General features: G+C 30.3%; 1 protein-coding gene across 4 annotated transcripts in view; it reads left to right on the forward strand.

Annotated features, from left to right (window-relative positions):
- LOC118201073 (protein unc-13 homolog D-like) overlaps window positions 1-22524 on the forward strand; it is a 117602-nt gene that overhangs the window by 6786 nt on the left and 88292 nt on the right. For all 4 annotated transcript variants that reach the window (XR_015042622.1, XM_085822111.1, XM_085822109.1 and 1 more), the window contains exons 3-5: window positions 14218-14385; window positions 17335-17395; window positions 20259-20370. Coding sequence is in view for 3 of the 4 variants with exons in the window: in XM_085822111.1 (XP_085678237.1) it covers window positions 14218-14385; window positions 17335-17395; window positions 20259-20370 (341 nt within the window). In the remaining variant the exon portion in view is untranslated. The remainder of the gene's footprint in view (window positions 1-14217; window positions 14386-17334; window positions 17396-20258; window positions 20371-22524) is intronic.

The following is a 22524-nucleotide window of genomic DNA, read 5'->3' on the forward strand; positions in this document are numbered from 1 at the left end:
CAACAGAAGACTTCTGTGTTTCCTTTTTTCTAACATATGCCTCATGTTCTTTGACACGAAATTTTAAGGCTCTCTTAGTTTGGCCAATGTAAATTAAACCGCACTGGCAAGGAATCCTATAAATACCCCAGGAATTCATATCCGGAATGGGGTCCTTGAGTATAGAAGTTGGAATTTTATTGATGGGAGAGTAAACAACCCGAAAGTTAAATTTCTGCAAAATATGTGCAACTTTATAGCTAATTGATGGAAAGAAGGGAATGACAACAGAATTTTTATAATCTCCTAAAATAAGAGTGTGGCTTTTAGTGTGTTGAGATGAGAATTTTTTAACTGCTTGATTAATAATGTTGGGTGAAAAGCCCCTGTCAATAGCTATTGCTTTTAAATAATTTAGTTCTTCATCAAGGGCTAGTTTGGAGGAACAAACTTGAAGAGCACGGAAAACATAGGAATAAAATGAAGCTAACTTTTGTTTAGTCGGATGACATGATTTAAAGTGTGGTGGAAGGCAAACCGATGAAGGTTTACGGTAAACTGTAGTACTGAAGTTGGATGTGTTACGTGTGACCAGAATGTCGAGAAACGGAAGAGAATTGCAAGTCTCAAGTTCAAAAGTGAACTGAATAGCAGGATCAATAGAATTCATTGTTGAAAGAACTCTATTTAAATCATCTTTATTACCTTCAAACAGGGTAAAAGTATCGTCTACGTAGCGGAACCATGCCGGGAAGTTTAAAGTTTCAAACAATTTTGATTCATAATAATGCATGTAGATATCAGCCAGGATGGGACTGAGGGGGCTTCCCATGGCTAATCCCTCAGTTTGCTTGTAATATTTATTTTGGAAAACAAAATGTGTTTGTTTCAAACAGAGTTGAGTGAGAGAAATTAGCTCATCAATTTCGATGCAAGAGAAATGAAATTCGCGAAGTCTGGTTTCTAGACATCTTAATGCACCCTCCACTGGGACATTGGTGAATAATGATTTTACATCAAAAGAAACCATGAGTAAATTACGAGGAGAAATGTTTTTAACCTTTTTTGACAAGTCCGAAGGTGAAGGATCTTTAGGGATCGGATTATATGGTCCTTCGTTTAAGAGTTTAGTGACACCATCGATGTAAGTGTTCTTATCCATGATGACTATCTGGCCACCTTTGTCGGCCTTAGATCCTTCACCTTTGGACTTATCCAAAATAAAAACTGCGATCAAATCTTCGCAAATCATTTCAAGCAACTTAAAACATTCGCTTATCCCATCTGTTGCGAATTGTGCCAGATTATATGCTCTTCCCAAAATTCATAAAAGTGGTATTCCTTTCCGCCCTATTGTATCAAATTTAGGTACTGCCTCGTATCCATTAGCTAAATATTTAGTTTCTAGGTTTTCCACTCTATTAGACAATAACATTTACACCATAAAAAATTCAATAGAGTTTGTAAAAAAGGTTAAAAACATTTCTCCTCGTAATTTACTCATGGTTTCTTTTGATGTAAAATCATTATTCACCAATGTCCCAGTGGAGGGTGCATTAAGATGTCTAGAAACCAGACTTCGCGAATTTCATTTCTCTTGCATCGAAATTGATGAGCTAATTTCTCTCACTCAACTCTGTTTGAAACAAACACATTTTGTTTTCCAAAATAAATATTACAAGCAAACTGAGGGATTAGCCATGGGAAGCCCCCTCAGTCCCATCCTGGCTGATATCTACATGCATTATTATGAATCAAAATTGTTTGAAACTTTAAACTTCCCGGCATGGTTCTGCTACGTAGACGATACTTTTACCCTGTTTGAAGGTAATAAAGATGATTTAAATAGAGTTCTTTCAACAATGAATTCTATTGATCCTGCTATTCAGTTCACTTTTGAACTTGAGACTTGCAATTCTCTTCCGTTTCTTGACATTCTGGTCACACGTAACACATCCAACTTCAGTACTACAGTTTACCGTAAACCTTCATCGGTTTGCCTTCCACCACACTTTAAATCATGTCATCCGACTAAACAAAAGTTAGCTTCATTTTATTCCTATGTTTTCCGTGCTCTTCAAGTTTGTTCCTCCAAACTAGCCCTTGATGAAGAACTAAATTATTTAAAAGCAATAGCTATTGGCAGGGGCTTTTCACCCAACATTATTAATCAAGCAGTTAAAAAATTCTCATCTCAACACACTAAAAGCCACACTCTTATTTTAGGAGATTATAAAAATTCTGTTGTCATTCCCTTCTTTCCATCAATTAGCTATAAAGTTGCACATATTTTGCAGAAATTTAACTTTCGGGTTGTTTACTCTCCCATCAATAAAATTCCAACTTCTATACTCAAGGACCCCATTCCGGATATGAATTCCTGGGGTATTTATAGGATTCCTTGCCAGTGCGGTTTAATTTACATTGGCCAAACTAAGAGAGCCTTAAAATTTCGCGTCAAAGAACATGAGGCATATGTTAGAAAAAAGGAAACACAGAAGTCTTCTGTTGCTCAACATTGTTGGTCCGAAAATCACACTTTCAATTTTTCTGCTGCCAAAATTATTCAAAAAACATCTTCCATTGGAGAACTGGATTTTCTAGAGGCATTTCACATTCATAAAAATCTTTCTGTTCTAGTTAACGATCCTAATTCCAATCCAAATTTGCCTTCGGCTTTTAGAGAAATTATGTTTTAGTTCTGGTTTCGCCAACAGATGGCGCCACTTGCTTATTCTTGTCCAGGCTTTCTTATCTTATCTAAACATTATTTCCTATCTTGTTCATTTGCGGTTTTGCAGCTGAAGATGATGGTTCGGTAAAACCATCGAAACTAGTCCTGTGAAAATTTTATAAATTAACGCTGATTTTTGTTGTTTGACTTCTGAATTAGCGCTTCTCTAGCTTTGTATCGAGAATGCGAAGACGCTGCTGTTGGTTAGTATACTTTACGCAATTATTGAGAGCAGTTGTAGTGATATCAGTAGCAGTTGTTTTATAGGAATTGGAAATTGTTTTCATTTTTTTACCTAGTGTTATACTGATAATTACGAAAAACCCATGTCAAGTTCTGATTCATTTGAAAGTGACTATGTTATGAGAAGTGATAATGAAGAGTATAGTAATGACCTTGAAAGTGATAGTGGAAGTGACATCATTATTCGTTCTAAGAGATTACGAGTTATTAGTGATAGCAGTGATGATGATGAAGTAACTGCAAGTACCTCCGATGACGTTTTCTGAAGTACCTGGACCAAAGCATACCGCTCCTCCTGATGCAAAACCAACTGAATATTTCAATAATTTTTTTCAATTTTCAATAATTGTTTTTCCAAGCATATGGTCAAAAGTCGTTAATTCGGACACCCATAATCCGGACCTCAAAGCTACAAACTTTCTGTGCATAGGTGTTTACGCGTGCGCGTAAGACCTTTACGGCAGCGAATACGCATGTGCATAATACGTTTACGCATGCACGTTTAATGTATAACGGATGATATAAGCTAAGCTAAAATTATCTAATTCAGTTAATGTTGCAGATTGTGTTCCTCCTTAATCTTCGAATTGGATCCGCCTTATTATTTTTTGCAGACTGTTAGAGCAATTTTATAAAAGTAAGCTTGAACTTTCGATTATGTCAAATAGAATTTCCGATATATATTTACTAATATGTAAAGGATCTACAAAGCGAAAGTATGTTTCCAAATCCAAAAACTGTTTATCAATTTCACGCTGCTCTGCGGCCGGGGGAGGGGGGACACCGCGGCGCGTAATGAATTGGAAGTTGATCTGTCAGCACTATCCTTATCTTCAGGGCAGATGTTTTTATTTTATTTGGCTTATAATTCCTTACTAAATGTAGTATTTCATCTCGATGTACTCCGTCATTGATATGATTTAAATCACGTTCCTCGTCATTTAAATTCGCTTCTGATAGTGAAGAAAGTGACACAGAGGTTATTGAAAACGAAAAAATTTCGATTGACAAATTAGTCGGTATTCTTGACACAGCAATTATAGGACTTGAACAGCGGAACTTTGTAACTAAACAAAAATTTATGTGTGTTTAATAGAATTAAAGAGAAAGTATTATCACATGAAACGAAGCAACTTAAACAACTTACATTGAAAGAAATGTTTAATAAAGTAAACAAATAAATATTAAGCTTTTTCTTTTTGTAAATTTTGATACCCTTTAGATCATAATTGTTTTTTATTTCATAAATTACGGTTCCATATTTTTAATTTTGAAATTTCTGCATGCCATCTTACCAGATTTAAACTGATGATCTATAATCCGGAAAAATCGATAATCCAGAATCGCCGAAGTCCCGATGAGTCTGGATTAACGACTTTTGACTGTACTAACCAACAGCAGCACCTTCGCATTGTCGATACAAAACAAGAGAAGCGATATCGCGCTGTGCCGTATTTTTGGCATATGTCAAGTGAAGCGTGCGTCGGACTCAAACGGTTAAGGGTACTAATAACTTTGTGAAAAGAAATTAAGTAACTGAATTAATTTCTTTTAGGCATTAAGTAGCTTTAATTTACCATATTTTATATACGCATATATGTGATGATAAAATTTAGAGTGGCAGTTGGGCATTTTTGAAGAATCGCAAAAATCACTTGATATTCCAAATATACCTTTATTACTTGTGGCACCTCACAATGGGGAGCAATTTGAACCCCACAATTTTAATGATGGTGCATTACATTTTAAACAAAAGCATCAGCAAAGCCAGAGACTTCCTTCAGCCAGCAAGCACAAGCAGAGAAAGAGGGTGTGGTAGGATTGCAACAATATTTATAGTAAAATTTTTCGTTAATCTGATTGGCTAAAACTTATAGGCAATGCAGAAGTTTCAAGATGACATATATATTATTTGCATAAGAGATGCACCACTTGCCACATGTGGCTTACAAGCCACACTATAGCAACAACTGTTCATAATTGTTATTACATATGTCCCTCATTAATTTGTGGTGTCTAATAATATCACAGCTCTGGAACAACATGTTTAATAAAAGCATTTTAATTATTAAGTAAATTCTTTTCAAATATAAGGATGCAAGTGGTAGAAGTATGTAATGTTCAATATAAAAATACGTAATTATCAAAATTTACCCCCCCCCCCAAAAAAAAGGAGGAAGAGAGTAAACAGACACTTTGTGTCTCATGATGCTGTGAAGAAAAATGCATTAATAAAAATGAGATAATTTCAGCAGTCCTGTATTACTATATTCTACCTGATGATTTAAAATATTTATTAGCTTATACTGCTTTATATTTACAAAATCAATGAAAAGGGGCAGTCATTTATAATTAATTTCCAGTGAGATTACTAAACACGTATTGTATTTTGGAAACTGTTTTCATATCATTTTATCACAACAATATCAGAAAGACTGATACAGTTAAAAAATATATTAACAAACTTAAAATATATATTTTCTCTTGATTTTATTTCAAAATTAATCGTAGAGGCCTTTCATCAAATTATCTTTTTTTTTTTTTTAATCAAGTTTTGAATTCTTTACATGGTTAATGCTCTATAAAATATTAACTGTCAAGAATTGCAAGATATCTTAGTTCAAAAAACACTAATTCGAATCACGCATAACATCAAGATACGTGAACACTACAAATCAGGTTTTTAAAATCCCAAGTCTAACACAGTATTACATTCTTTCTCAATTTCAGACTCATCTCCTTTAAAACAATCCAATATTTTTTCATTAATTTCTTTTAACGCAGACTGTTTAGAAGTAAGCAAAAACACATTTTCTTCTACCATATTCTTATCCCAAATGTCTTTTTTAATTTCAGGTTCTACAACATTAATTTTTTTAGAAATAGCTTATCTCAGGACTTTTCTAGTAGCTTTCAATTTAATAATATTGTCTGCCATAATAACAACAAAAGTAATTTTTATTCTCTTACCTGGTGCAGGCTTCAAATGGTTAATTCCTAATTTGGTAACTCACTTTCCTGGTGAAACACATTCAAACGTATTCCGAACGTTAATCCTGCCACATTCAGTGCAAAGGAATAATTTTTCAGTAACATGAAAAACACCGGATTCTAAATAAAAAAAAAAAAAAATGTTCGTGCACAACTGTTGGGTGCCAAAAATATAAAATATTATATTAACTGTCAAGAATTGCAAGATATCTTAGTTCAAAAAACACTAATTCGAATCGCACATAATTTCAAGATACATGAACACTACAAATCATGTTTCTAAACTCCCAAGTTTATTCATGTCTAACACACATTCAACTGGCGGTGCCAGATCCAAGAACAAGAAGTATACATCATGAAAGATTTACGCCCTCTTTGGCGATTAAAATATATTTCCACATAAAATTTCTTACATGCTCAGTTATATTTTAAATTTTAATTTTACACTTTACTGAAGTTCACATTTTTAATTTATTATGATAGAAATTATGATTGTATTATTATGATAGAAAGAGTATGAAATTTTAACGTTAATGTTACTTAATTAACATGAAGTTTATAGATTGAAATAAAGTAGACTATCTGTTTTGTTTCTAAGGAATTATATGAAATAAGTAATCTGCATTACAGTCATTTTCTTGTACTTAGAATTAAGAATGTGTTAGAAGTAATATTAGGATCGTAGCTTTTTGCACGATTTTTAAACATTAATCATATTCAGTTATATTTTCTTTGATTCATGGCTGTGTAAATTTCATGAAAGATAAATAAGTTTACCATGAAAATATTTACCATTATTTTGGGTAGATAAGTCACAGCTTATATGTATTTAAACGTTGAAAATTAGGTCTGCATCATATCTGAAGGAATTTTTACCTTACCTTAGTCTTAGAATTCACGAAGTTATGCACAAACAAAATGGTTAATGTAGATTTGTTGCAATATTTTAGCCTGATACAAGTGCTTTGGATGTGCTAAGGCACTACAAGTTCAAACTTGCCTAATTACAGTAGGGTCAGCTCAGTGTAATGACGCTATAATGCATGTAGTTTATGCTGAATTCCATGGTTTTGCTTGCATTTTCCTATGATCATCATCTTTTTAATGGCCACGGGAACTGTTATATTGCCGAGTTCTGTGTTCATTCTTACTTGTGAATGACTGCTTGGTGGCTTGCTCATAACCTACTTGTTACAGTGCTTACTTTATCATTCACGCTTATTGAATTTTTTAAATTATTATTATTGGTATGGCTCTTACTCAAAGAAAAGTTATACAGCTGCTTTTAAACTTTTGGCAATGAAGAAAGAAATTAGAAATTGAGAATGTAGAATTTTAAATTGACGAAAAATGCATTTGGCGGTGGAAGTGTTCAAAGAAGAAATATAAGAGAAAATGCCTTATAATAAAAGATATTGTCAAAGTGGCATCACAGCTGGCCTGTTCTGCAAGACAGTTTAGAGAAATGGACAATAGATTAGAGAAACAACAATAGAACAAAGAACATCAGTAACAGAGTTGTCAACAGTAAGAATTCACCTTCAAGCAAAAGTAATTGCTCAATAAATGGGCATTTAAAGCTTCGTTGAAGGACCTATGTGGTGTTTCCAGTTTGTAAAACAGAAGTTATCTGTCAGAACCAAAACTACAGTTGGACAGACGATTTCTATAGACTGGCTTGAGAAAAAGATAGCTTTCTTGAAGTACACATTTGAGAAAATTAAAGAACAAAGTTTGTATAGAGGCAAGTAATTAATATGGATAATGTACCTGTTACTTTTGACTGTCTTTCAAGCTGTTCATTCAAAAGATGAAAAAACTGTTTCTGTGTGAAGAACCAGGTATGAAAAGACTTATTTACTTGTGTTTTGGGTTGTGCTTGCCAATGGAGAATAGTTAAGCCCTTTGATAAATTTCAAAGAAAAAAATTCCAAAAGGAAACTTTCCTAAACTTATCATTATTTGCACCAACTGAAAAGGACTCGAAGAAGTGGTGTTGTTTTTGCTGAGAGAAATTTATCAAAAAATGAGAGTTCTTTTTACCAACTTTGGGAACTCACCATTCTGAATTCAGTGTGATACCATTTAGTGGGTATGATAAAATCCAAAGCACTTCTCTTTGATGTCTCAATAATACCAGGTGCGCTTACAAAAAATTTACAACCACTGGATGTCACCATCAATACAAATTTCAAGCACAACTACAAAAGCAGTGGGAGGAATTGATGTGAAGCGGATTCCATTCCTTCACAAATTCCAGATGGATAAGAAAAGCATCAAATAGGAGGTTGCCTTGTATGTGGTAAAGCGTGGAAATCATTCAGCTTTCATGAAATCAGAAATCTTCAATAAAGAAAGTGAAAATGAAGATGCTGTCACTGAAAAAAGTAATTTAAAACAGAGAAAGTGCCCTTCATGGTCATTTGTTAGTTTTTTTTTTTTTTTTTTTTTTACACTTATTAATCAAGAGTGTCAAAATTAGTATTAACAGGTTTAGTTTAACAAATGTAGTTTGTTTTAACTGTAAAATTCTGTTTGATTATCTAATTTACATGTTCTTTTTCATAATATGGAATTTATGGTGCTAAACAAAGTGTTAACGTGTAAAAATAACGTCTATTAGAAATCAGCAGCATTTATTTTTGGTGAGTTCAAGATAAGGTGCTTTTTTACTTTTTATTTATTTACATATTCCAGTTTATAGTTATGTTGTAAATGTTGTAAAATGTTATATGATTACATCAATCTGAAAGGGAATTACTGAATAAATAAACATTAAGTGCTATATTTTAGAAACTATGCTGCAACATATATGGCAGTGCAGCTCTTCCGATGAACTTTCATTCTATTAGTTAGTTATCATATGTGCAGTGTATATGCCAGGGCGGCTTTGCTACTCGAAATTGCACTAATTGTAATTCAAAGTGGCATAGAAAATTTGTACTAGGAATGAATAGTCTGGTATACATCTCATTATGCTTCACTGTAAAAACTTAATTTTTTGGTACCTGAGATTTTAAGAGATTTTTAGGTACCTACATATTATTCTGTCAACCATGAAACTGTCACCAAGCAGTGCGATTTAGCACACCAGTTATGGATAAGTGTGATGTAACAACACACTCATAACACCTGCACTTAATAAATCTTGATTGATTTTGGATGAGCCATATTTTGTTTTTATGAATAAAAATAAAAATTTATTGTTATAGTTCTATTTTTTATTTGTTATTTTGAAAAAAAAAATTATGAATAGGTCCTGCCTTCTATAGAAGTGTAAGCAGCATATTTTCAAAGTTATGAGATCCTACCATAAAAAAATTTGTCTACTAATAAACATAATATGCTCAGCTGAATATGGCTGATAAAAACGCTAATAGATTGAAAACATTACCTGTGGGAAGTTTCTTTTCAGAGTATTCTGAACAGAGCTTCCTGTAAAATTTGAGAGCCTAACAAAATAGTAAAAATCAACGAAAGCCTTTTTACAAAGGGCAAAAACAAAGTGGTTCGAATACTCATTGTTTATTAAGAAAAAAGCATTAGTTCTTTGAGAGTTTTGAGAGTTCTGGGGAAATGACTGTATTGGCAAATAAAATAAAAGTTATGTTCTATTATATTTACAATTCTCTCATCAAAAACAGTATCTGTTGCCAATTATTTATCTGAATATTATAATTAAAATGGAAGACAACTTTTCTTAATGAAACAGTTATAATTGATAATGACTTCTTGTAAAATTTTGTCTTCCTGAAACATTTCCTTACTCTAGACCAGGGGTTTCCAACCAGGCGGGATCCTCGAGGATATTTCATGGTGGAATGTGGTCAGCTTTTTATTTATCTCCTAAGTATTTAGTTACAGTTTATGAATATAAAATACAACTTTTATTTAAGTTTTGGTATTTATAGCAACTAATTTTTTTAATCTGCAAAAGGTAACATCCATTTTCAAAATGGTGGCACACGAAAAATTCCACAAAAGAGCAATCAATTACTAACATTTAAAAAGCAACAAACATCAGTAATAAAACTCTTGTGTTTTCCAAAAAATCCATGTATATATATATATATATATATATATACATGTATTATTGTATTTTTTTTTTTTCCTTTCTTGTTGTCCCTATACAGTCAAAAGTCGTTAATTCGGACACACATAATCCGGAATGATCTATAATCCGGACCTCAAAGCTACAAACTTTCTGCGCATGCGTCGCGTTGACGCATACGTGTAAGACCTTTACGGCTGCGAATAAGCTTGTGCGCGTGCGCAAAATATGTTTACGAGTGCGCGTTTAATGTATAACGGACGGTATAAGGTAAGCTAAAATTATCTAATTATCTATTTCAGTTAATGTTGCAGATTGCGTTGTTCCTTAATCTTCGAATTGGATCCGGCTTATTATTTTTTGCAAACTGTTAGAGCAATTTTATAAAAGTAAGCTTGAACTTTCGATTATGTCAAATAGATTTCCGATATATATTTACTAATATGTAAAGGATCTACAAAGCGAAAGTATGTTTCGAAGTTCATTAAACAAAAAGTGGAATTGCTGCAAAAAATGGATAAAGGCATATCCTTTGTTTATCTAAACTTTGTTTATCTTTAACGCTGCGGCAGGCGAGCAATGAATTGGAAACTGATCTGTCAGCACTATCCTTATCTTCAGGGCAGATGTTTTTATTTTATTTGGCTTATAATTCCTTACTGAATGTAGTATTTCATCTCGATGTACTCCGTCTTTGATATGATTTAAATCAAATTCCTCGTCATTATAATTCGCTTCCTATAGCGAAGAAAGTGACAGAGGTTATTGAAAACGAAAATATTTCGATTGACAAATTAGTCGGTAGACACAGCAATTATAGGACTTGAACAGCGGAACTTTGTAACTGAACAAGAAATTATGTCTGTTTATAGAATTAAAGAGAAAGTATTATCACATGAAATGAAGCAACTTACATTGAAAGAAATGTTTAATAAAGCAAACAAATAAATATTAAGCTTTCTCTTTTTGTAAATTTTGATACCCTTTAGATCATAATTGTTCTTTATTTCATAAATTACGGTTTCATGTTTTTAATTTTATAATTTCTGCATGCCATCTTACCAGATTTAAACTGATGATCTATAATCCGGAATCGCCGAGGTCCCGACGAGTCCGGATTAACGACTTTTGACTGTATATACAACAGTTTGTTTTAACTTGAGAAAAGCCAGAAATTGCACAAACTCGGCAATGGTCACTGGCAACAACAGGCTGTCGCAAAATAGACATGTGGCTACAGACATGCGTGGGTTATCTTATCAATATTTTTTGATAACATTGTAGGTTTCCTTATGAATACTTTTTCATGACTTTTCAGTATGGGTGCTTGTAATCAGTAAGTATTATTAAATATTTATATTGTAATTTTAAAAAGAATCTAAACATCATTAGTTGAAGATGAAATTTACACAGCAGCTAAAGCTAATTTGCAATATGGGAAAAATATGAAAAATAAATGTTGTTAATACTTATTATTTAATAATAAATAAAACTTTTGTCAATGAATAAAGTAATACTCTATTTTTAGGAATATGTTCTGTGAAAACTATATATTGCTTTCTAATGAAATTATAACCCTAGTTCTACAATAATATTTAATAAATACTGTACAAAATTAAATACATTTGATTTAACATTGTGAGTAGCTCAGTAGCTTTTCCAAAGATGCTTTTTTCTTACTTCTTGTTCATTATGTCAGTCATTAAAGGATTTTGTTTTATGATCATAGAAAAAATAATCTTCTCATAATAAAAAGGATTATAACAAAAAGTATTACAGAGTGGGTGAATATATAAATTAGGATAATAAATATTGTGTAAATGCAGCATTTCGGAAACATCCACAAAGTATTAAGTACTTTAGTAAAGAAAAGAAAGTAGTAAAGAAAGTCCACAAAGTATTGAAATTTAGGGTCTGATGCTTCGATTGAGAGAAAATGAAAAATTACCATGCAACTGAAAAGTCATGGCAGATCGTCAAAAAGTGAATTAAAATGTAATTAACTTTATTCCTTTTTCTCCGAGTGTCTCATGAAATGGTTGTATCAAGTTTAATTTCTAGATCAATTTTTGTATTTCTTCAAACTATCCACTTACTAAAAATCTTTCTTTTGAATTTTGATTTTTGAAATGAAAACTTTTCAGAAAGACAGGTAATATAAAAGCTGATAAGAAAGCTTTAAATTAGAATTAAAATTTTCAGCTTTTGATTCATTATATCTGTATGCAATTTTATGGACTATATTAAGTTATTAATAAAGGGTGATCCAAAATTAACGCAAGATTTGAATCCATTCCACGATCTCTCTTCGCTGTTCATGGTCATTAAGCTTCAGTTGCTGTGTTAATTGAATTTTGTAAGCATGAAGACACAGATATATGCTATAGAGAGCTTCTTGAAATTTGCAATTCTTGTCCACGATGCTGAATTGATGTTCCTTAGTTTTGACCAACATTCTCACGCACTGCTTCAATATGGACATTTGAACGGCTTGTTTTTTTTACGATTGGTGTGTTTAGCGTCTCCAACTGATCCAGTCTCCACGAATTTTTCAATTAATCTTTTCACAGTTGACGAGGTTAAAACATTATTTTTACCATATTTTGTATAAAATTTTCAAACTGCGGCCGCCAAACTTTCATTATTTAAAAAATATTGTTCAATAGGGAAGGCACATTGTTGTATCATATAACGCTCCATTTTCACTAACCCTAAACTCTGGGCTTTTAAACTGTTCTTTTTTCAGGCTTGCCAACAACTTAATGCAAAAAAGTTGCCAAATTCAAATCTTTGTTAATTTTGGGATACCCTTTATAAGAGGGAATATATGAAAAAAACTTAAAGTTGTAGAGTTATTTTGTTGAAAATGGAGCATCATTAAAAGTTATATTTTCCATTGTAAGCGATATATTGTTTAAGCACATACTTTAAATAAATTTTAAATTTTTTTAAAGTCGTTCTTATAAATTTATTTGTTTGTTATTTAGACTTAAATAAGTGTAAGTCCTATTTTCTAATTTTGCTTGCATATTCTGTCCCAGAAGAAAAGAAAGTAATTCAAGATAAATTAATATTTAAAGTTTAATTTGAGCAATATATTGGATAAAATGACTATAAATATATTTCTACAATTTAAAATGTAAAAAAATTCAATTGAAAATTTAGCAAATCAATAAAAATAATTTGTCTTCCACTTCATGTCAAGTCCGTTACCTTGAGATTATTTTACCCCCAATTAGTTTGTAAATCTGCTTAGAGGGGCAGTACATATTCAAACTTAGCTTGACTAGTTTATCTATGTCACTGAATATGTACCGCCCCTTTTAGACAGATTTACAAACTATAATTTTGTGTAAAATAATCTCAAGGTAACAACTTGACTGGAAGAGGAAGACAAATTATTTTTCTATTGATTTTTAAAGAAAAAAACTTCTGTAATTAATTTTTATCATGAATTTAACACACTAATAGTTCATATTTAAAATAATTAAACTTATTTAAAAAATAATTATTGTTGTTTATTTGAAAAAAGAAATTAGGTTACAAAACAAAAAGGTTGAATAACATGAAACTTGAAAGGGACTGGCATTTTTGCCTATGCTCACACATTTTAAAATTTATATCTACAAAATTTCAATTTATTATTTTTATATTTTGAATTTTAGATATTTATAGTCATCTTTATGCAATGCATTGCACAAATTAAATTTTAAACATTAATTTATCTTGAATTTTCTTCCTTCTCTTCTGGGACAGCATATGTACGCAAAATTTGAAAATGGCCATAAGAAATATGTTTTGTTTGCATGAAAATTAGCATTAAGCAATTTTAAGCATTGCTAAGTTTGCTAATGAAAAATATATATATAGTTGTAAATTTCTGACTAACCTTTTTTTTTTTCTCTTGTGAGCATGAAAGAAAATATTTAAATATATATTGAATGTGGTAAATGGTTTCATATGTGTATTAATGCCAAAATTTGGTGTTAATTTGGGCTCTTAATTGAAGCTGAATTTTGCCATTTATTTTATTTCAAATAACGGTGTATCGCTTTATTTATTTTAAAAAACAATATTTAAATTGTATAGGTTTGTTTTGAGTAAACAATTAAAAAAATTAAAATAATTTATATCTGTTTGTTTTCTTAATGAACTAATTCTTATACAATTGCATTTCCTTTTTATCAAAATATTGACTTAAAAATATTAATTTATTTAGGAAACTCAAAGGATATTTGCTGATGCCTTCAGCACTGTGGAAAATTTTCTGGGGAAATCAGCTTATCCTTTTTCAACTCAAAAGCAACAATTATATCCTTATATAGTATCTTTATGTGGTAATCCCAAGGATGAAGCATATAAAGCAATAAAAGATGAAGGGGCAAAAGTAATTAGATTATTATTTCTAGAACATTTATTTTATGTAAATAATTGGTTATTGTATTTAGCTTTTTCTAACCTTGGAGTCTCATTATATTTGCTTTCAAAATGTATTTTGCATGAAAATTTTATTAGCCTGTTTCAATAAAATCTCTAATAAATCATTTAAATTTTTTATTACTATTGATATATTTATTTAATCATAAATTTAATTCTTTATTGAAAATATGTGATTTTGTCACAAAATCACATATTTTCAATAAAGTACAAAAGCTATATCTAAAATATTGTCAAATACAACAACCAGCCAATGTTTTGTCTTCCTTTTTGCAGTATAAATAGCTACCATTTTGTCTAGCCTATCTCAGCTTCCTTAATTTTATTATAATCAATGATAATCTCTGGTTTTTCTTCAACTCTTTGTGCAGTTTCTTCATCTCTGTATGATATACTTTGAAGAACATAACATTTATTTTTATTTGGATATAAGTGTTGTCTTTAGTAAAGGCAAACTTTGAAGAGTACATTCATTTATCTTTTGTTTGGCAAATTTCTGTAAGTGTATGCATTCATTTTTTCATAGTGTGCCTATCATTGTGATATACCTTCTGAGTAGCATTTGGCCTAAATCATAGGATGTAAAGAAATTGTCTCAAGGAATATTATGTCCTCATAAACCATATGATAAATTGAAAACCGTTCTCATTCCTTGATTCTTTCCTGGAGCAGATCCTGTCTCTTTTCCTAAATATGGTTGGATATTTCACAAATAGAAGGCATCATTCTCACACAAAATCCAGAGTTTTATATCATACTTAGCAAGTTTGCTAGGCATATACTGTTTAAAAGCAATAAGTTGTTCATGAATATTTACATATGCTATCATATTTAAGTAAGATGGTAAAATTTCTATTCTTTTATCTCACAATTCACTGATCTCAGTAAATATGTCATTTGATCTTTTACTTTTTCAAGTTTCTTTGTTATCATATTGATGAACTCTAGGTATCATTTTGAGTTTTTATAAAGACTTGGTTGCTCTAAGCAAGTGTCTGCTTTTATATTTATCCCAGAGGTTTGTTGTTGATTCATTGTTTGGTCTATTTATACCTGCTGGCAACAAAAGCATCCAAATCTATAATATTTAGATCTGACCAATTTTCTCTATATACACATTTATTTTCTACATTTAAATAAATTAAAGAGTTTTCAAATTTTGAAGAAAAACCAATTCAAAAGCAATGTGTATTCATCTTCAAACTCGCATTGTTGAAATCCGAGTAGGATCAGGGTGTAAGATTCAGTATATTACTACATTATAATCGACTAGTGTTTGGAAATAGTTTATTTTGCCAAAGAAGATTTGTCGATTGATATATCATCCTCTTCTGGTATAACTTCATCCACATCAGATCCAATTTTGCTATTTACCATTTTAGCTCTACAACATCTCAAACTGCTGCTTTCATCTAATGAACACAAAAAACATGCACAACTATTCTTCTCAACAGAAATATTTAGATTGTTTCTAAAAGATAAGCATTTCTACTTATAATTGATAGAACAATTATGCCAGAGAAAACAATTTGTACTATCACTTGATGCCAAATGTTTCATAAATTCCTTCCCATGCTTACTTTCCTTTCCTTCTCCTCCTCTACCCTACATCTGTAAACTCACTGCAGCTGTACATCACAAATAAAATCAAACTTTCCAACAATAAATATCATCAGACCATATCTTGTCCATTATGAGAAGTGTCCCCTGTTGGCAATATACAAATCATTCTATTTCAAAGTATATTGATAGTTATACAAAAAACTATCCATAAGGAAGAAGTATTACTCTAGTTTTACTATATTTATGGCATTTTTATCAAACTAAGTACATGATTTATTCTTATAATATTTTATTTTGCCTTTTAAAGTCATCAGACATATGGGTTTTAAATTCTGAATAAAAAAATATAATTTAATTTAAAGTTCTGCAATTTAAAATATACTTTTCCCTTTCCCTTGAAAATTTGTATTTAGATAGAAGCAACTAATGAGCATCAGCGAATATTAATGCAAAATTTGAATTCAGAAAATAGATAAGAATGAAGTAAATGGACGAGATACACTCTTGCATCATTTAAGTCTATTACATATCATATCTTACAATGTGACAACTTAGAACAAGACTTTTAAGAAGTTCCATATAAAATGGATTGTAACCATGATATTCAGTCTAAACAGGATAATGGCAATTTTTTCCATTCACTAAAAAACAGCAGTTAGATTTTAGTAGTACTATGAATTTTTAAAAAAAATATTTAGTTTCTAGTAAATCTTCATTCTCTAATAACCTTGTAAGTGAAACAACTATAATTTCTTATATTATTTCAAATTTATTTTTGTTAGCTCTTTTTCCCCTTATAATGAATTTAAATATATTCTGATTGCACACATCCCATGAAAAGCCACCAATTCATTGCCAACTTTGTAAAATGGGAAAAAAAAAAAAAAAGAATTTTAGTTAGCTATTTTTACAGCTCATAGGTATTGTTCTGCTCATAAATAATACTAAAGAGAGGTATTTTATAAATCTGCAACATTCACTGTAATTAGTTCTGACCCAAAAAAGTGCTCTGGGATGGGAGGAGTCATTGATCAGCAAAATAGTGATTAAGCATAAAGCATGTAAATACATACATAATCATATATAATGTGAAAAATGCACATTCATGGGTTGGTTATTGTCACATGTATACTCAAATATATGCCAAAAAAATGATTTTACCGAGTGTTGAAACTTGGGGGGAGGGGGCAAATAATGCAAAAAAACTTAAATTTCTCTATATTTTTTTTAAATAAATTCTTCAAGTAAAAATGTAAAATGGAATATTTATTTATTGTGATTTAATCTATTGTGTGCATTCTAATTATCTAAATTTTGTCTGTGCATTTTATTTTAGAGGAAAATTCTGTTGCATTTAACTGTAAAAACAGCCAAGATTTTACATCCAAATTATGATAGTAAGAAACTTTTAACTTTTATGTAAAAAATTCGATTTCTCTTGTAGGATTTTAAGTCTTAGTTATTTTATTTCTTTTTTCAAATATTATATAAATATTTTCATTAGCTGAACATGAAATTAATATGTTCATCATTTAATTTAATTTTAGAAATAATTTATAATTCACTATATTTTGAGTAATTTTATGTGGCATAAAAATATAAATAGAAACATATATAGGAAACTACAAAATCATAAAAAGATTATGAATTGAGAAAGATGCAGGATGTAAAGAAGTGTTTATTTATAATTATTAAAAAATTGTTAAAAATGATTAACTAGACTGAATAATAAAGATTCATGGGTTGGCTATTGCCACACACTTTAAATATATCACACTTTTAAAAGTTTATTCTGTTCTCTAATGTTTCATAGCAGCCTAACTAGTGTGCTATCTGGGATTTAAATGTTTGATGCGTATATCATTTAGGATGCTAACTGGAATTTTTGTTTTGCGGGGGGGGGGGTTGGAAAATTTATTTTTACTGTTTTTCTCTTCCTAAAACTTTTGAGCTTCTCATACATACTCATGAAAACATTTAATTATCTTAAATTGATTAGTTTCAAATTATGGCTTTAATTATAATGTGGAATAGTTTCACACAATTTAGTAATAAAAGGCTATTTGTTTACTCTTCTGCATGATGTCATTCATACACTTATGATTTTCATGAGTTACAAACTTTGAAAATTTAATGCAGATACTCAAGGTAATTAACTCAAGGGTTTGTTACGATAATTAATTTGACAGTGACTTGAAGCTTCTTGATGCCTATTCAACAAGAAAGAAGGCAGGATAGTTTATTTTAATGTTAGAAAAAAGTGCTTTTCAAAATGTGACTGTTAAAAATCCTTAATTTTTTTTCTTTCTTTTGAGGAAAATGCATTTTATACCCTATCTTGAGATCTATCAGCTTCTTATCTGGATAATAATTGAACTGCTTCAGTATCAGTAAATTTAGTTCAATAAACCAAGTTTAGTGACTTCAGTATTAAAAGAAATGGGAAAACTGTGCTAATTCTAAATTGACTTCCAAGCTTTTATCATTACAGAAACAAAGAAGTATTATTTGAATTTTCTAAGAAGATATTGATAATACTTTTCAGTGAATCTTTTCATTGCACACACTAAATAAAGATGATAAGTTGTACTACTTGTGAGTACAGACATTTAGAAATGAGTTAGAATTGGCAATTTAGCCAAAGAGGGCATCTGCATCTTTATTTCAAAATTAGAACTATTGCATAGACATGTTTTCTTTTTTTTAAATAATTTTTTAGATAACTGTTCATAGAACTTTCAATATTATATACATGGAAGATTTCTCGAAATTTGCTCCTCTTGTCACCCACCAGAGGGCAAGTATTAAAACTCCTGAACACTGGTAGTTTGATTAGCATTCATATCCTTGTAAACAGGGTAGCTGCATGAGTGTTTTGTTTTCCCCATAGCTGATAGAATATGAGCCATTGTTACATAAAAAGATCCATAAAAGCATTTCTCCCTCATTGCTTTGACATAATCCAATCTAATCTGCCTTTCTTTGTTGAAGCAGAAAGAAAATTTTATGCAGTTTCTGCATGCTGTTCATTGCAAAACTTAAAAACTAATCTTATTGATAAAAGTATTGATGCTTCAGTTTATTGCTGATAAATAAAGTAAGATGTAAATAAAAGCAGTCAGTATTTCTAAATTTATGCAATTGTTAGGATCCTGAGAATCTGTAAAATCTTCTAGGAAATTTGTGGGGAAATCCAACCAGTAAAAAATTGCATATTTGAGAAGCTCTAATGCAAAGTACTTAATAAAAAGAATTGTTCAGCTGGTTAATGCAGTTCATGAAACACATTAAAGTTCAAATATGTGCATTTAACTGGGCTAAAAATCGCAAGTATATATATTAATTAGTATATGTCTTTTGTAGAACAATTTTTTTACATATTGAAAAGGGTGGAAAAAAATTTAACCTCATTGGCCAAAACTTTTCCTGTATGACTATAATAGCAATGGTTATTTTAACATTTTTTACAAAATTTTCCCATAAATATCAAGTGAAAATAAACAAATGCATTTTTAAGTAAACAAAAGTTATTGATAAGTATTAATCATAACATAATGGGTAGTAGTTAAAAGTGTAATTTACTGTGGCAAAGCAATGAAAAGCTATCTGTTTAATATTGTGGACCTTGAAGAAGAAAGGAGGTAGAACTATAAAACAGGACTCTTTGACACATACTGACCGTCTGATAAATTAAAAGGCTGAGACTATCTTGCATTCATAGGCATTTCCTGATTATTCATACCCCTAGTTTCAATTTGCAGTTAGAATTGCCTGTGTTGCCATTTTTTGGACATACATGCAACAATAAATAACCTATGCATGTATGTCTGAGTGCACATGAATTTATATGCTTTATATTTAGCAGTCATTTGGCTTAACAGTATTATCCACTGGCTGCAGAAATATTAATATTGAATCAAACTGTATAGAAAAAATCCATGTATGCATGCTAAAAGCTAATTTTAATGATAGTTCTAATCTAATTTTAATGATTGTTCTGCATGCTAGAAGCTAATTGTAATGATAACGTGAATAAATAAAGGTATGTAAACATGCCTTTGAATATTTAAGAGTAAAACAAGATAAAGACTGTGTAACTGTTAGGTAATGCAACATTTAATAAGACAAATGTAATCTTGAAAAATATACAATCATTTTTGATGATCTGACAATGTTTCATTTCTCCCTTCTCCCCTTTTTTTTGTTTATAAATGCAAATTCTTAAACTGTAAGCACTTTAATGAGTATTTTTTTTAATAGTTTCAAAATTTTTTAATGTGCATTGCAAGCTGTGGGTTGAGCTTGGAAAACAATTCAAAACAACAGCTAAAGATTCAGCTTCTAATTTGTATTGGAATGAAACTTTTGTTTTGTAAGTATGAAGCACTAAAATAATCCCTTTTAATAATTATTATATGCTTCTTAATATACCTGAATGGTGAAGTCTTTGATAAGTAATTTAGTACTTTCTGAGTAAAATTTTCCTTTCATTGTACGTTATTTTAGTAAATAGATTTTATTTATTCACGTTACTATAAACACTATAAAAAAATGGGAACCTTAATTAAGCATCAAAGCTTTAGTCTGCTGAAATATTATTTAGGTAGGTTAAGTTCCTTATTTTTGAAAGCTGAATACTGTATGAAATTTGATGCTTTTTAAGGAATTCATATTTTTTTCTAACATCTTATACCCTATTAGATTTTTTGAATGCTTGAGTTTTATATATATATATAAAGAAATCATGAAATTTGTATTGTGTATCGTATTCCCTTAAATTTATTTATATTTTTCATAGAAAAAGTAAAATAAACAGTACCGTTTATTGCGATCATGTTTGTCTATAGTAGTTTTAATAACATTGAATGTTAAGAAAAAATATCCTATGAAAGAGCAATGGAATTTAATTTATTTAATGTGAAAATTTCAAGAAACATATAAATAGGTATTTTAATTAGGAAATGCAAATGTTTGTTTATGACTATTCATAACATTTCCGGAAATTACTTGGCTGATGCTGTACCCTTAATCTTAACATTTCATCCTTCATTCAAAGAGATCGTGCCAAAGTAAAATTTTAAATAGGGTTTTTCCCTGCTTCCCAAGAGAAAAGAAAAAAAATCTGCACAACTTTTTTTTTGCTCCTGAAGAAGAAAGACTTGGGTCAGACTAAGCCTTAGTAACATCAAACTAAGGCTGCTTTATTCACCTAGTTTTAAATGGTTGACTGAAATTGAAACCAAAGTGTTTTGCCATTTAAGCCCTCACATGGTGGCATTTCTGGGTCACTTGACTATTTTTATAATCTATTTTGACTTGGTGATTTTACTTCAGTTCAAAAAATTTGTTCTATAATAATTTGATCATGTTAACTGAATTGTTGATGACAATAAGTGATGTAATTTCTGTGTTTTCATATACAAACAGGCATCGACTTTGGCAAATCAATAACAATATGTGAATGATAATATTAACCATGATCATATTAAGCATATTCCTTCTGTTTTATTCCTGTTTACAAGATTAAGCAGTAAAATAAATATGATATTTAAAAATGAAAAGGAATAAGTATTTCTCTATAGATACTAAAATTTATTCACACTCTTAACTTTAACTGCAGTTCTTGATTTTCTCCAAATCTTAATGTAGTGTTAAGGAATATTCTTTGATATCGCCAAGAGATGGCGTTAGAAGTCCATCTATTGGCTTACTTGACGCTTTCCCTTCTGAACAGGTGACTTAAAATTTATTCTTGTTGAAGTTTTGAGCCTTAATATTCGACTCAGGCATTTTAGCCTACATTGTATATATGTAAATATTAAGTTTAATTAAAATTTATGTAAAACCCTCCAGGCCATGCATCTCATTTTGGATTGTGATTGATTCGAATTTGATCTAGAACCCTTTGTTTCAAATGGTGCATCCGCTATGGGAAAGAATCTGATTAATTTGAAATTTTGTATTTTTCGCCTTTTGGAATAGCTTTGTAAGCGAAGACTGCTCACGGTAAGTGTCCTTAGATTATTTATTAAAATGGAACAGAAGACACTAAATAAGAATCGGGCACATATACCTGCTTCTGTAACTCAAATTATTAAAAATGTAGATGAGTATTTAAAAGAAAAACAAGAAGAGTTGGAAAATTTTTTGGTATTGTTAAATAGTATGGAACTACATGATTTAAATGAAAAAAAAATTGATTGAAGATGAATCAAAATTAGAGTCAGATATTAACACTTCTATGGAATATAACGCTAAAATAATAATAACGAAGTCTAAAATCAACCGTTATTTAAGGAAATACAATACTCAAAATGTCAATACGAATTTAAATAATTCATCTACGGAAGTTGAAACCAAAAGACAGATTGAAGGCAATGTGAAATTGCCCAAACTGTTAATTCACAAATTTTCTGGAGACTATAACGATTGGATAAATTTTTGGAATTCATTCAAGGTCACTATAACACTTTCGAAAATCAAAAAATTTAATTATTTGAGAACTTATTTGTGTGGAAATGCAGCA

This window comes from Stegodyphus dumicola, chromosome 8, assembly GCF_044657685.1.
Source record: "Stegodyphus dumicola isolate Sdum_Otavi_A_Nest chromosome 8, ASM4465768v1".
Taxonomy (NCBI): Eukaryota; Metazoa; Arthropoda; class Arachnida; order Araneae; family Eresidae; genus Stegodyphus; species Stegodyphus dumicola.